The sequence below is a fragment of the Schistocerca nitens genome, chromosome 5, assembly GCF_023898315.1.
Source record: "Schistocerca nitens isolate TAMUIC-IGC-003100 chromosome 5, iqSchNite1.1, whole genome shotgun sequence".
In the NCBI taxonomy this organism is placed as follows: domain Eukaryota; kingdom Metazoa; phylum Arthropoda; class Insecta; order Orthoptera; family Acrididae; genus Schistocerca; species Schistocerca nitens.
The window spans coordinates 766,010,296-766,025,931 of NC_064618.1; the positions used below are offsets into that span (position 1 = coordinate 766,010,296).

A 15,636-nucleotide genomic window follows, 5' to 3' on the forward strand; every position below is an offset into this window, starting at 1 on the left:
CCTACTCCTGCATTACCCCTATTTGATTTTGTATTTATAACCCTGTAATCACCTGACCAAAAGTCTTGTTCCTCCTGCCACCGAACTTCACTAATTCCCACTATATCTAACTTTAACCTATCCATTTCCCTTTTTAAATTTTCTAACCTACCTGCCCGATTAAGGGATCTGACATTCCACGCTCCGATCCGTAGAACGCCAGTTTTCTTTCTCCTGATAACGACGTCCTCCTGAGTAGTCCCCGCCCGGAGATCCGAATGGGGGACTATTTCACCTCCGGAATATTTTACCCAAGAGGATGCCATCATCATTTAATCATACAGTAGAGCTGCATGTCCTCGGGAAAAATTACGGCTGTAGTTTCCCCTTGCTTTCAGCCATTCGCAGTACCAGCACAGCAAGGCCGTTTTGGTTAATGTTACAAGGCCAGATCAGTCAATCATCCAGACTGTTGCCCCTGCAACTACTGAAAAGGCTGCTGCCCCTCTTCAGGAACCAATGTTTGTCTGGCCTCTCAACAGATACCCCTCCGTTGTGGTTGCACCTACGGTACGGCCATCTGTATCGCTGAGGCACGCAAGCCTCCCCACCAACGGCAAGGTCCATGGTTCATGGGGTGGTCGACAAATGTATTCTCGAAATTTCATAACTCAGCATTAATCATTTTTTTGCTGTTGCTATTTTTTTTCTGTTAGTGTATTTACATGGCAATAGTCTCTGTATCTATTCAGGAACATCTCCTCAACAACTAATAACAGTTATTTAACAAACCTAGAGTTACTAGGTGGGTTCAAACACAAAATAGTTAAGTACAGATATTTTCCACCTGAGTGTTCAGTACCTTAACCATATGTTGAACAAATATGGTCTCACACATAATACGTCAACCCACATTGAAACAACTATGCCTAAACGTTTTAAGGAGCTCCAGTTGTTAGTTCCCAGGTAAGGTAAATTAATATATCAAATGCTACACTGATTTCACCACGACCCCCCCCCCCCCCCCCCAACAGCTTAAAAGAAAGGGAGTCAAATTTCAGTGAACCATTACTTTTCAGAAAGGGTTGATTTGAAGTCTGCTTTCTGCCTGCCCAAGTTTACACCAGGAAAATATTTAGTCCTGGTAACAGATACACTGCAATAATGTCAAGTAAATTCACCGACATGGAGCACCAATTGAATAGTATATAAAACATTAACAGTTGCACAGGTGAATTACAGCCAAATACAAAAAGGTAACGGCTGTTATTTCTAGTATCAAAAGCTTCTGCATCATCTCACATGTACAAAATTCCACCTGATCACAGACCACAAATAACTAATTTCACTTGTTTTACCCCGAGCAAACCTACTTGATAAGATGGTGCAATGATTACTGTAATTGGCATTGTTTTTTTAGCAACTACCATTACGAAACATCACTGCTGGCCCAGGCCCACAGCTCACCACACCAAAGCCCTGTTGCATTTATTGGTGGTTTCAGATAATAATTTCAAAAAGCAAGTCACTTTGTCTACATCTTCACGAAAGCATTAGGAACATGGAGGACATATTAACTGTGAAGACCTAGCATGTGGGTAGACTCACAGATCAGGGCCTCACACTCAGCGAAGTACAATATTAGGCATGTTTCAGTTAGAGCATCTACCCAAAACTGATACTACAGACCTATTTTTTATGTGTCACTGATAAATCCATCCAGAAACACCTGCTGGCCACAGAGGAGTCCGAGTGCCAGGTGAAAATCCTGACTATGTTTCAACCTAACACCATCAAGCTACTAAGCAAGGCACACTGGAGGATATTGAGGTACAGGCATTGATAAGGTGTCATATCACCTTCAGAAGCCTGTTAAAGGGAACTACATGCGACAGTTTTAACTATGGAGGGAGCACCACATGCATTTATATCTGACAATGGCCTACAGCTCACAATGGCTGAGTACCGTTCCTTTTCCAAAGAGACAGCTTAACACACATGACATTCACTTTGCATCAAACTTTGAAGTAGAGCAGTTGGTCAGGATTTTCATGTTTTAAAAGAACAAAATGGTGATGGGCCCAAACCATTGAGCACAGCCCACAAGGACACACATGTGCTAACGTATGGTCTGCACTCACAGATACACTGGAGTAGACTCAATGGGTCATCACTGGTCATAGGGGTTTCAACTGTTTGAAGTAGCTGCCGAACAAGACAAAATAGTGCGACACAAACTGGGTGCAGCCACAAAAACTACATGACTCACACTGCCTGGCATGACCTTGCCATCACAAGTCCAGTCCACCAGGCTACCACATTTTACTCACCAAAGCTCCTCATCTCAACCCTTGGCGAAGCATGAGAACAGTCTCTGCTCCCAGAACGGCTAAAACTAGTGGAAGCCTATAGATGAACTACTGCGCGCGCGCGCACACACACACACACACACACACACACACACACACACACACACACACACACACACACACACACACACACACACACACACACACACACACACAGAGAGAGAGAGAGAGAGAGAGAGAGAGAGAGAGAGAGAGAGAGAGAGAGAGAGAGAGAGAGAGAGAGAGTTTGTATTATATATTACTGTGAAGTTGGCTACCAGGATATGTGGGGAATTTGGAGGAAAGACAAAATGAGTGTGGTACCCAACATAAAATCACATGTGGGTTTAGATGCTAGGGAAGCAGGAAATGAAAAAATAAGCTTTATGAAATTAAAAAAATTACTTCACAGTAATTTATAATACAAACTCACTCACACACTGTCTCTCTCTCTGTGTGTATGTGTGTGTGTGTGTGTGTGTGTGTGTGTGTGTGTGGGGGGGGGGGGGGGGGGCGCGCTTACGTGAATGCGCACGTGCGCGCACACGTGTGTCTACAAACACATCTTTACACATGTATGGAAACACTATCTGCTGCAGGGTAACATGATAATGTTCGGTAACATGTTGCTCCAGCCTGTGGATTGTAACAGGAATCTTCTGTAGCGTATAGTCCCTAACTAGGTCAAAATGTTGCTAAAGCCTATGCCTATCCACGTTTTGATGGGCATCCTCCTGAGGTCACCAAGCATGTGAAGAGAACTATTGCAACATTCTGTAAGTTTCAACCATACTCAAGAATGCTCAGTCGAGTTCATGTCAGTAGCTTGATTTACACCCGCCGAATGAAAGTGTTCATGAGGTAGTCACAGTTTGCTCACGCTTTATCATCTTTAAAGACTAATGTTGATTGTGAGACTGGACAGTAGATTGGAGGATCCTGCTGCATTACTGCACCGGCCAACAAAATCCTCTTCGTAGTGACAAGACATATCAGATACTCAGGCAAGATGCTAGGCTGAACATCCCTACTGAACCCGTGTAAGTGCATGTACGAGATGTGCATTGGTACCCCTCCACCTCCATCCACTTACATGAGAATCATCAAAGATCAGAGAATTTGTCTACTTGCTGGTGAAGAGAACCAAATGCTGTAGCCCTTCTATCGCAGATGTTCCCTTGCAAACCATCATAGTGCACAAAAGTGTTGGAAGCTTTGCACTGTTGTTTGCAATAGATCCCTAAAGGCTGATGTGATGCTGTGGGACTGGTTGTGTACCACCTGACATTACACAGCCCTCCCAATTGCCTCCCAAGAGGCAGCACATGGTTTTGTATCATTCTCATCTGAGTATCTTCAATCCATTATGTAGTGGGCTCGTGTTTTTGACTGTAGGCAATCATTATGAAGCAGGTCTTTGTTGTTTTGTAACTCACAATAGCGGCTGAATGTTCAAATGGTGCCGTCATGGTACATGATAACTTTGTAGGCAACTTCCACTGTTGATAACACTTCTTGTTATTAAATAAAATGTACACATGGCCTATGCTTCAAACAACCCTTAAAGGCATGTTGGTAGATTGAAAAGTGCACACAAGCCGGACTGTCCCATTTGTGGTTGGAGAGGTAGTGTGCTCTACTGAGAATGTAGATTTACTTTTACCTCTGTTAAACAGGCAGTTGGACGTAGTGATTTTCTGTGCTCAAAAGAGTACTGAAAAAAAGGTTTCCAATAAGAAAAATACAAATGATGAAAGTCATGGGGGGGGGGGGGGGTATGCAAAGTGCTTTTTGGACAGTTCATATTGGCAGATTAAATTAACCAACAAGTGTAGCATCTTAGGAAACAAAGATTATGCAGACAAGGATAAAGGGGCGCTTATTCAGTTTTTTTTTTAATGCAACTGGCTACCTCAGCAATCGAAGTGCGCGATGCCCTGTACTGTTGACTGCTACAGCAGTTCAGTGGCAATCTGCAATTAGTGCATTGAAATGCTGTGGAATTTTTCAGACATTTGCTTGTTTATCTTTTAGCTGTGGTATAATAAGAGGTCCATTTGATTACTGTGCTGCTGGAGGGTTCTTGAAAAACTTTAATCATTCGCTCTAAAACCCATAAAATTGGCAGTGTACTGTATACAAATACATTGTTTAGTGTAAATATAATAGGTGACATTTCATAATACATTCAGTTTTTAGTAGACTTTTATGTTGTTGTGCTTTATTGTGAGACTAAATTTTGTTAAATACTGCAGCATATAGAGTAAATATTGTGAATGAATACTCCTAAGTCTTCAAGAGCCTATGTGAAGCCCAGAACAACAAAAAAGCCAAGGAATTTTGAGAGACAAGTCCTGAAGTACATCCAATGAGTTCACAATGCAGCAGTCAAAGGGTTAATGAAGGACTTAGGCAAACAACAAACAATTTTATGAGTGAATTTGAAGTATGCACAAGAAAAGAAAAATATAAATCAAACACAGCAATTATTAACAATAAGATGCGAGTGTAAAAAAAATGATATTAGTAACATTACAACATATGCCAAATTAAACAATGTCATCAAGAGGATGTTGGAAAATACAATGAAAATTTGATAATAGAAATAACTGAAAAACCATGAAAATACAAAGAAACTGAACAGAAATTCTTGTTGTGCAGACATGGTGTTTAATTAGCTAAGATAGCAGATGGCACAAGAAACATCAACAAAAAGGACATTGTACAAGCAGTCCTAGGTTTCACTGAAAGAGATAAATCAGAAACATATATTAAGTGATGAAAATAATGAGAAACTAAAGCCAGATGGAGTGTACAAAGCCATATGGGGTATGAAGAAAAGCATGGGCATTGGGAGATGGTGTTTTAATAGAAACAGTTAAAGTTGCAGGCAAGAAAATACAGAAAGAATAGATAACATTGTTTATAGAGTATTTCCAGAGGACAGCAATACCTATTAACTAAAATAAAGCTGTTAAATTTGTTTTTGGATGGAATCTGCCTTGAGCAAACCATTTTTTTTCTGAGTTGCAGATATTTTCATCTCCGCTATATGGTGAGTAATAACTGTGATTTCCATCATATATTTCATTTCTTCTTGTGTACAGTATGTTTAGCCGATGTTACAGCTTCATCAGTGGTTTTTCTCCTTCTTTCTTATTACCACACACTGATGCTGAAATTTCAGCTAAATATGTATGGGTAAAAAGAAAGAAAAAGAAAAATGTGTTTACTCAAGGCTGATCCCATCCAAAAACTAATTTATTTGTAAGCAGACACAGACATGAGAATAAGCTTCAATTTTGTAGTAACACTGTTCACTTTACATCGCACTTCACGTAGCGTAGACCGGGACTGCGTCCTAGGCATTCCCGATGTTGACTGACTGGGCACGGCCCGTGCTGCCGGAGTAGTTGTTGTTGTTGTTGTTGTTACGCCGGCAGAGGTCGCGTCCGAATTCTCGCGTGCCCTCTGGTGGACGGGACTCTACTTGCGGAAACTACCGCCCGTGACGCGCCGTGCCAATGTGCGCCTCCCGCGATCGTTCTGGTGGCTACTACACTCCTCCTCCTTCGGGGGGTGGAGCCACTGTGATCCACTGCGTCGGAAGGTGGAGCGTCGGGCAGGAGCGATGACCTCCACATCCATTGGATGGCCGGAGTCGAGGGGATCTGCCAACCCTCGAGCTGGAACCTTCGAATACGGCTGGAAGTGACCCACCCGAAGAGGCCCCCGTCGTCCCACAACCGGAGCTCGGGACAGAACGGGTGACAAGCTGTCGAACTCCGGATCATGTTCCACCTCGGGAGGGCCAAGACCCAGTGGTGGGGACGAAGGGGAAGGGACGACCACAGGTGAACTAGCCCCCTGAGAAACCGGGCCAGCTAGGGGGGCCAGCTCTCGCTGGGGCATCGCGAATGACGGCGATGCCGGTGCTGGAGCTACTGGAGGCTGCCAAGGCGGAGAACCATCGCAGTGCGGCAGAGGCACCGTGGGGAGAGGAGGTGACGTCCCCTGTGAAACCAATACAGGTGCCGGCAATGGGGAAGCCAGTGCCCGAGAGGTCGGAGGGTGGGTGCCCGAACGTGGACGTAGCTGATTTTGGTGACGACGTACCACCCGATCCCCCGCCTGCAAGGTATAGAGCCGGCGGCCATTTCGATGCAGGACCACCGCCGGTATCCAACGTGGATTGCGACCAAACCCACGGGCCCAGACCGACATACCCAGTGGAAAACCAGGTACTCCGGTTTGTGAAGACTGGCGAGGACCAGGCCGGAGAAGGTGCAGCAGAGTCCTAGGTTGACGCCCATGGAGGAGCTCTGCGGGGCTGCGTTCACCCATTGGTGCGGTCCGGTATGCCGTCAAGAAAAACGTCAAGGCTTCCTCTGCAGGAAATTCGTGCACATACTTTTTCATCTGCGTCTTAATTGTGCGCACCATGCGCTCGGCTTCCCAATTCGATTGTGGATGGAAGGGGGGAGAGCAAACGTGCCGAATACTGAAGCGCCTACAAAAATCCTGGAAGGTCTGTGAAATAAACTGCGGTCCATTGTCTGAGACCAGGGTGATTGGCAGACCTTCCACAGAAAAGATTTTTGCTAGTGCCTGGATTGCAACTTCTGAAGTGGTGGAGGAGCAGCGAACCACATATGGGAATCGGGAATAAGCATCAATGACAATGAGCCAAAAGCCATTGAGAAACGGGCCCGCAAAATCGATGTGAACACGTTCCCATGCTTGGGTTGCCGGCGGCCATGAAGAGAACGCTGCCCTGGGAGATGCTTGTTGGCTCGCACACTGGGAACAGGCGGCCACCAAGTGCTCAATTTCTCTGTCAATACCGGGCCAGTACACATGTCTGCGAGCCAAGGTTTTAGTACGGGAAACACCCCAGTGCCCCGCATGTAATAACGTCAGGACCTCCCTTCGTAAACCTGCAGGAATAACCACGCGAGGAGCTGTATCATCGGTAGCCAGAAGGAGAACTCCTTCCAAGACTGAGAGGCGGTCTCGTAGAAGAAAATAATTACGAAGAGGGTCCGAGGCCCGGCCCGGAGGGCGGGATGACCACCCCTGCTGAATGAGGCGAACTACTTGCCGGAGAACCGGGTCAGCCGCCGTTTCCTTGGCGACTCGAGAACTAGTGATCGGGAAGCCATCAACTGCTTGGCGGGACGCCACATCCAATTGAAAACACAATCTCCTCCCGATCGAACGTAGGATCCGGGCCCACCGGAAGACGGGAAAGAGCGTCGGCGTTGGCATGCTGCCCTGTAGGGCGAAAACGAATGTCATAATGGTACTTAGAGAGGAACAAGGCCCAGCGCTGTAGTCTGTGGGCCGCCCTATCCGGAATCTGAGAGGCGGGGCCAAATAACGATATTAACGGCTTATGGTCAGTGATTAAATGAAACTTCGTGCCATACAAGAAAGGGTGAAACTTGGTAACAGCGTAGACAATGGCCAAAGCTTCTTTTTCCACCTGGGAGTAATGGGCCTGCGCGGGACTAAGCGTTTTAGACGCAAACGCCAGTGGTTGCTCGGAACCATCTGCGTTGCGATGGGCCAGGACTGCCCCCACCCCATACTGCGAAGCATCTGTAGCCAGGACCAACAGCTTATGGGGATCAAAAGTAGCCAAACAAGGGGCTGAAGTGAGGAGGCCCTTCAAGGAGGTGAACGCTCGCTCGCATGCAGGCGACCAATCAAAAGGAACACCCTTGTGCAGAAGGCAGTACAGGGGGTGGGCTATAGTGGAAGCCCTGGGAATGAACCGGTGGTAATAGGCTATCTTGCCTAAAAAAGCTTGTAACTCTTTCAGCGAAGCGGGCCGAGGAAGGTTGACGATACCTTGGACCAAACTTCCTAGTGGCTGGATGCCATGCCGAGATATGGTGTAGCCCACATACTCAATGGACGGTTGGAAGAAGGTTGACTTATGCAGGTTGCAACGCAAGCCCACAGACCTGAATTTCAGAAAGAGGGTGCGAAGGTTGTGCAAGTGTTCCTTCGTGCTGCGGCCTGTGACAATTATGTCATCCAGGTAATTAATACAATGAGGGATTGTCGAAGTGACATGCTCAAGATAACGCTGGAATATCGCCGGGGCACTGGATATCCCAAAAGCCAACCGCTGGTATTGGTAAAGGCCAAACGGTGTGTTGACGACCGCCAGCCGTTTGGAGTCCTCATCAAGTGGTATCTGATGATAAGCCTCCGACAGATCGATTTTCGAAAAATATTGGCCTCCCGCCACGGCGGAGAACAATTCATCAGCACGAGGCAAAGGATAGGTGTCCACCACCAATTGGGAATTAATGGTGGCCTTGAAATCGCCACAAAGACGTAATTTTCCCGAGGGCTTCTTGACAATAACTAGGGGCGAAGCCCACTCACTAGAAGAACTGGGAAGAACGACCCCTAGGGCTGTCAGCCGGTCTAGCTCTTCCTTTACCTGAGGGCGGAGAGCCAAGGGGATCTGTCTCGCGCGTAGAAAACGCGGGCGAGCCGACGCCTTCAACGTTAAGTGAGCTTCAAAATCGGAAACACGCCCCAGGCCCTCCTCAAAAATATCGGGAAAGTCTGAGATCAAAGATTCCAATGAGTGATAGGGAACGTCTTCGGAGACCAACTGTATGGTGTCAGCAATAGAAAAACCGAAAGCTTGAAAGGCATCCAGGCCAAAAAGGTTAGCGGAACTCGCATCACTGACAACAATAAAAGTAATAGGCCGAGTGACTGATTTGTAAGTCACGTCGGTAGTGAATTGACCCAGTAGGGGAATGAACTGTTTACCATAACCGCGTAGACGCCGGTAAACGGGCTCCAACGGGGGCGATCCAAGGTCGGAATAAGTTTGTGCATTCAACAACGAAACTGCCGCGCCCGTATCGACTTGCAGTTTTAACCGGCGCGACCGAACCGACACCTCGATAAAGAGTTTGCGGGCCGACGCGTCGGGAGCCTGGCCCGATGAAACTTCCTGAATGTCAACGTCCATGTCCTCTGGACTTGCTTCCTTCGATTCTTTCGAGGCGGAGCGGCAAACTTTAGCAATGTGACCTTTTTTATTACATTTGCGACAAACGGCCCAACGCCGGGGGCACTCTGATCGATCGTGATGTATATAGCACGACGCACAGGACGGCAACAGGGGTCGGCGGCCGGAATTCTGTTTACGCGCCGTGCGGGAGCGGCCGTAACGGCCGGATTGTACCGCTCGCACGTCGTCCACCCAGGACACAGTGGACGCGGCCGCGCCGCCCTGAACCTCCGCGACGTCGCACCACGCTTCCAGCTGTTGACCTGCTGCGTGAGAGACTTCATACGATTGAGCAATGGACAGGACTTCCTCGAGAGAAGGGTCTTCTAACTGCATGGCCCGTTGCCGGACCTCCCTATCAGGGGCCGAACGAACAATGACGTCGTGCACCATAACGTGGGCATACGATTCTCGCGACTGCGCCGTGACAAAATGACACTTGCGACTAAGACCGTGCAGGGTAGCGGCCCACGCCCGGTAAGACTGATGGGGCTGTTTCTTGCATTGATAGAACTCGACCCTAGCCGCCACAACATGCGTGCGGCGGCGATAATGTGAAGACAGCAATGAACACAATGCGTCAAAAGACAAGGACGAGGGTTCCTGCAACGGCGCTAGCTGCCGCAAAACTTGATACAGCGAGGGAGATATCGAAGACAAAAAGAGAGCACGACATACCTCCGCATCGGCAACATGAAACGCCTGGAAATGCTGCCGAAGGCGATGTTCGTATGCGTCCCAATCCTCCGCCGTCTCGTCATACGGGGGAAAGGGAGGAGGGAACTGCGCCGGAGCAGACGGCGTGGAGAACAACGCCGGAAGCACTTGTTTCAGGGTGGCCATGAGCTCCGTCTGCTGCGCAACCAAAACCTGCACTAAATCCTCCATGCCGTGGAGAAGCTGCGAAACCGGAACAACGACGCAACACGCGAAAGAACGACCCTACTCGTCGCCAATTGTGTAGTAACACTGTTCACTTTACGTCGCACTTCACGTAGCGTAGACCGGGACTGCGTCCTAGGCATTCCCGATGTTGACTGACTGGGCACGGCCCGTGCTGCCGGAGTAGTTGTTGTTGTTGTTACGCCGGCAGAGGTCGCGTCCGAATTCTCGCGTGCCCTCTGGTGGACGGGACTCTACTTGCGGAAACTACCGCCCGTGACGCGCCGTGCCAATGTGCGCCTCCCGCGATCGTTCTGGTGGCTACTACAAATTTCAAGATGAATAATGTTACACAGTTGTTCTACAGATCAAATTCATGATAAACATTTTGATGTAAAATATGTCAAGAGAAGTAACTTAGAACACTTCTATTAATCTAAGTAAAAAATAATATTTATATGGACACATGCTATCTCTATGCAACAATCCCTGTGAGTTACAGAAGCAGCTGCTAAAAAGATAGCTCCTTATCTACATTTGTAAACATTTCTGCTAGCTGCCTGACATTTCATTTCCAAGGATAGATTGTCAGAGATTTATAGCCGCATATTTCACCCATTTCTGTGCAAAAGTTAGATTCATTAAAGGGTAACGAGATCCTTTTTCCTTCTGGTGTTGGGTGTTGCACTTGTGTGTATCTCTTACTCTCAAACATAGATGGATTGTTGATAACAAATTTCATAAATGAATAAATGTACTCTGAGTCTGTGGTTAATATTCTCAGTTGTTTAAAGAGATACCTGCAAAATGTTTATGTGTGAACTCCATACATGACTCTAATTACTTTCTTTTGTGCAGTGAATATTTTTTGTCTAACTGAAGAGTTAACCCAGAATATTATCCCATACTGCATCAATATATGAAGATATGCCAAATATGTTAACTTACTGCCTTCTCTATCCACAAAGTTGACCATTATTATTATTATGGCAAAAGAAATTAAACCAAAATGTTTTAGCAGGTCTACTATGTGGTGTTTCTATTTCAATTTATCATCACAAAGCACACTTCATAACTTACAATTTTCTACCTAGTTTATTGTTTCTCACTGATATACTACAGTAATAGAAGGTGGAATATTTCTGACAGTACAATACTGAATAATTTGTGTTTTTTCAAAGTTTAAAGCTAGCCCATTTGTGCAAAATCATTTACTAACTTTCAAAAACACTTCATTTAACATTTTTCTCATTACTGGTTCTTTGCTTGGCTTTACAACAATGCTTGCATTACCTGAAAATAGGACTAATTCTGTCTCCTGATTCAAATAAAATGGCAGCTCATTAACACCAAGCACGAACATCAGTGGGCCTATGATCGAACCCTGTAGGACTCCAATTGTAATTCCTCCCCATGCTGATGGTGTGGCTCCCTCTTTGTATTACTTGAACAGCCTAGAGTAACTTTCTGCATTCTGCTTCTTAATTAAGAATTAAACCTGGTCATTTACTGAACTATGTATTCCACAAAACTTAACTTCTCTAACAGAATATTATGACTAAGATAACCAATTGCCTTCGATAAGTCACAAATGAAACCAACTGATGATATTTTTCATTTAAAGATTTTATTATGTTTTCACCAAATATATAAATAGCTTATTCTGTAGAACAGCCCCTTTTGAAGTTAAAACTATGATAGGTTAAGTATCCCACTACTGCACAGGTGGGTAACAGCACTGGCGTACATTACCTTCTCAAAAATTTTACAAATTGATTTAAGGAGTGTCACTGGCTGCTAGTTATTAACATCTGCGAAGTCGCCCGCTTTATAAGAGGCCTAACAATTACGTACTTCAATCTTTCAGGAAAAACACCCTGCATTAATGATGCATCACATAAATGACTAAGAACATTACATATTACAGGGCCACAAACTTTTAGTGTCTTATTGGAGATATTATCCACTATATTTGAACTTTTAATTTATAACTTTGTGACAATCTTCCTTATTTTAGATTGGGATGGGAGATTAATTTTTAATTCATGAAATATCTGTGTTGCATCTTCAGTTCACTGTTTTGGTTTCTCTTCCAAACTACTTTCACCAATTTTCTCATCTTATTTAAAAAATTAATTATTAAAAATATCTGCCACATATGAACATCCTTTTACAATCCTTCTATTCTCTTGAACAGAAGTAATGTCATCTTCTGTGGCTTCTATCCCTGGCTTTCTTTTAGCAATATTCTGTACTGATTTCATTACTTTTTTCTGGCTATTTTGTGCAAGTCCTTTCTCCATTTTGGTGTGACTTTGATATCTGTAGTCATCCAATGTTGCTTTAATGATCTGACATATTATATTTAATTACAATTAATGTAATCATTATACTTCTGAAGAAATGAGACAAAAAAACAACAGGTCACATCAGCCAGATATTCATTAGAATTATCACCAGCCACATAGGAAAAAAACTGGATTTAATCAAGCAAAAGAACACACTTGCCTTAAAAGTGAATCGACCATAGTAGAACAAAATATTAACATAATTATGGTACGGATCAATGAGTATAAATCATCACCGTTCAGGGGATTCATCGTTTATGAGAAAGCATTTGACTCAGTTTCGAAAAAATCTGTACTAACAGCCCTTGAGAAGCAAGGTAAAAATTAAACTTAAGTCAGTATACTAAAGAAAAATTATATGAACAATAGTTTCTGATTTCATCACAATAGTGTGAAGTTAGAAATGAAAGGAGCAGGCAAGGAGATTCTGTATCACCAGAACTACTCTCAGCAATTCCAAAGCAAGTTTTCAAATTGTTAAACTGGGACAACAGGGAAAGAGGATGTGATAAAGCAATCTTTACTTTGCTGATGACATTGTACTCAGTCAACTAGACTAGATGTATTTCAACAATGAATGAAAAAACTTAATACGGCAAGCTTAAAAATGGGCTACAAAGTAATTACAATAAGACTAATGTAACGTTCAAGGGACACATCAAAAAGAAAACTGTATGAAGTCATAACACCAGCTGTGTTCTTGTATATAGTATAATTAAAAAAATTAAAAATGACTGGTCTGATTGTAACAGGAAAGTATAAATGGCCTAGAGTGTTTTAGTAAAATGGACAAGTTTTTCATAACAAAGCTTCCGATAATGAGGGCAGTGAGACATGAACTTTCAATGCCTAAACTATTCAAAAACTGGCGGGCAGGGGAGGGGGGGGGGGGGGGTTCCACAGCAGAAATGGAGATAATTTCACTGACACTGGAAACTGCTGAGGAGGGGGAGACCCTCGCAAAAACAAGCTGAAATGGATGAAATAATTATGAACCATAATGAGCATGAAATGGAGGTGTGTGGAACCTGTAGCCAGATGAACAGGTAGAAGGAGCAGAAAGGAAGTATTCTGTTGAGTTGCAGTCCACATAACACACACCCATAAGACCATGACCCAATGAATGGGGGATAGTGACATTAGAAACATGCAGGAGCAACATGGATGCTTATGGCTGAAGACCAAAAACACAGTCCAGCAATGGATGTTGAATGGATCATCATTATTCAATTACAATGAAGTCGTGATATGTAACTTATGTCCTCCAATTTAAAAATTTTCTTTGAATCTTGTCCCACAGGTGCTAATAATTTTTTAAATAAATCCACACCACCTACAATTGTCAATTTCTGTGTTTAATGGAATAATTTAAAAATTGATTTTTACTTAGCTGTGTTCAGTCAAGAGTTTTGTGTGTATTCAATACTTCTAACATCATTAATCTCCAACCTGTACAAAATTATGGATGAAATAATACCTTTTAATACACATTACTGCAATTTTATACGAAACAGAGAACTTTCAAGAGAGTCAGATCTTACCAACAGTCCCATAGAATGCTCTTGGACCACAGGAACCAACACCATATTTCCTTAAAGTTCGAACAGCACATTCTTCAATTTCAGAATTTCCAATAAATCCCAGATAATTGTGGGAAGCCAAATTCAAGCAATGATGTCCACTTAATGTTATGTACTTTCCAGCCTTAAACAAAGAAGACAAGGACATCAGCTTAAAAATGGACCGTAACATGAGTCCTGGTGTGGAAGTTAAACATGCTACTCCAAAAATGAAAATGTAAATGCACATATATATTTGGTAACATACATCAAAAAAGCTTACAATTAACAGTAAGAACCACCCTTCTTGCAAACTTAATGTGTGTCCTTACAACAAAGTGATCCCTGTATTATTGCTAAAAGCAGAAGTAAAACATTTTGTACAGTCCTATTTTCTTATAATGAAATATATTGAAATATTTTTAAACTTGGAGTAATGAATTTCACATTATGTATGCACCATTTAGTGTGTCACACTATCAGCATGAAAATCATACATCAAAGTCCCAGATTAAAAATAAAAAATGCTTGATATCACTTTGTTCTTTCTAAGCAAGAAGTTTTCATGTGAAATTTAAAAAACCCCCAGCATACAGATTGTTCCATGAAATTTTGGACAAACTGCTAGATGTCTGCATTTTGCTGCCAAGCTATTTCAGTTTTCTGGCCATCTTCAGGTGAATGCTGGCAAAAATGCACTGAGCTCCTGTATTTAAGATCTCACAAGTAGATGTATGGTGTACCCAGTTGAAGCTGTGCATGCATTGCTTGAGCGCATATGCTTCTTCTGCAAGTCTGTGTGCTGTGCCGTGCAGCTGTATTTCTCTGACAGAATTCCATGCACAATCCAACTGAAAGCCACCATCCCGATTGGTATGGTTATGATGTTCGATGCTGTGATCCTGAACATCATTTGTCCAACAAAAGATTTGCCCTGTTCACATGTAATCCTGCTAACATGCGCCTTGCACAACTTTAAGTCATCTTTAATAGATCATGTGAGCACCAAGTTTGTTCTTAGTTGGTTGACTGTGGGTAAGGGACTAAACAGCAAGGTCATCAGTACCTCGGTCAAGGGTTCATTGATACGGAGATAGTGGTGTCCACCAGGAATGTGTTTGGATGAGGAAAGTATATGCAGGAGCGGTACAAGCAATGCATTGAAGGTAATAGTGATGCCAGAGCTGAAAAAAACTATTTACAGAGAAGTAACAGTATATGGATTGGATAGGCATGTAGGCTAGAGCAGGCTAGTGGTCTCCCAGTAAGGGCACCCCTACTGTAGTTTGTAGGGGAGGGGGGGTGGGGTGCTACAACTGGGGGGTATGGAGTATTTTTAATATTCTGGAATATGAATGGCAACTTAAAAGCAGCCATAAATAAGTTCCAGTTCTGATCCTGTTAAAGACCTGTGTAATACTTTTTTGAAAGAGAAACACCTGGCTACACTATAGTTTTTCCTTTCCCTGAGAGCT

General features: G+C 43.8%; 1 protein-coding gene across 3 annotated transcripts in view; it reads right to left on the reverse strand.

Moving 5' to 3' along the window:
- The window catches only part of LOC126260939 (serine palmitoyltransferase 1-like), a 151,714-nt gene that overhangs the window by 81,112 nt on the left and 54,966 nt on the right, over positions 1 to 15,636 (reverse strand). For 2 of the 3 annotated variants that reach the window (XR_007546667.1, XR_007546668.1), the window contains exons 1-2: positions 14,144 to 14,280; positions 5,654 to 10,578 (exon numbers count right to left, since the gene is read on the reverse strand). Coding sequence is in view for 1 of the 3 variants with exons in the window: in XM_049958445.1 (XP_049814402.1) it covers positions 14,144 to 14,306 (163 nt within the window). In the remaining 2 variants the exon portion in view is untranslated. Of the gene's footprint in view, positions 1 to 5,653; positions 10,579 to 14,143; positions 14,307 to 15,636 lie in introns of those variants that run through there. The other variant, XM_049958445.1, reaches the window with a different exon arrangement.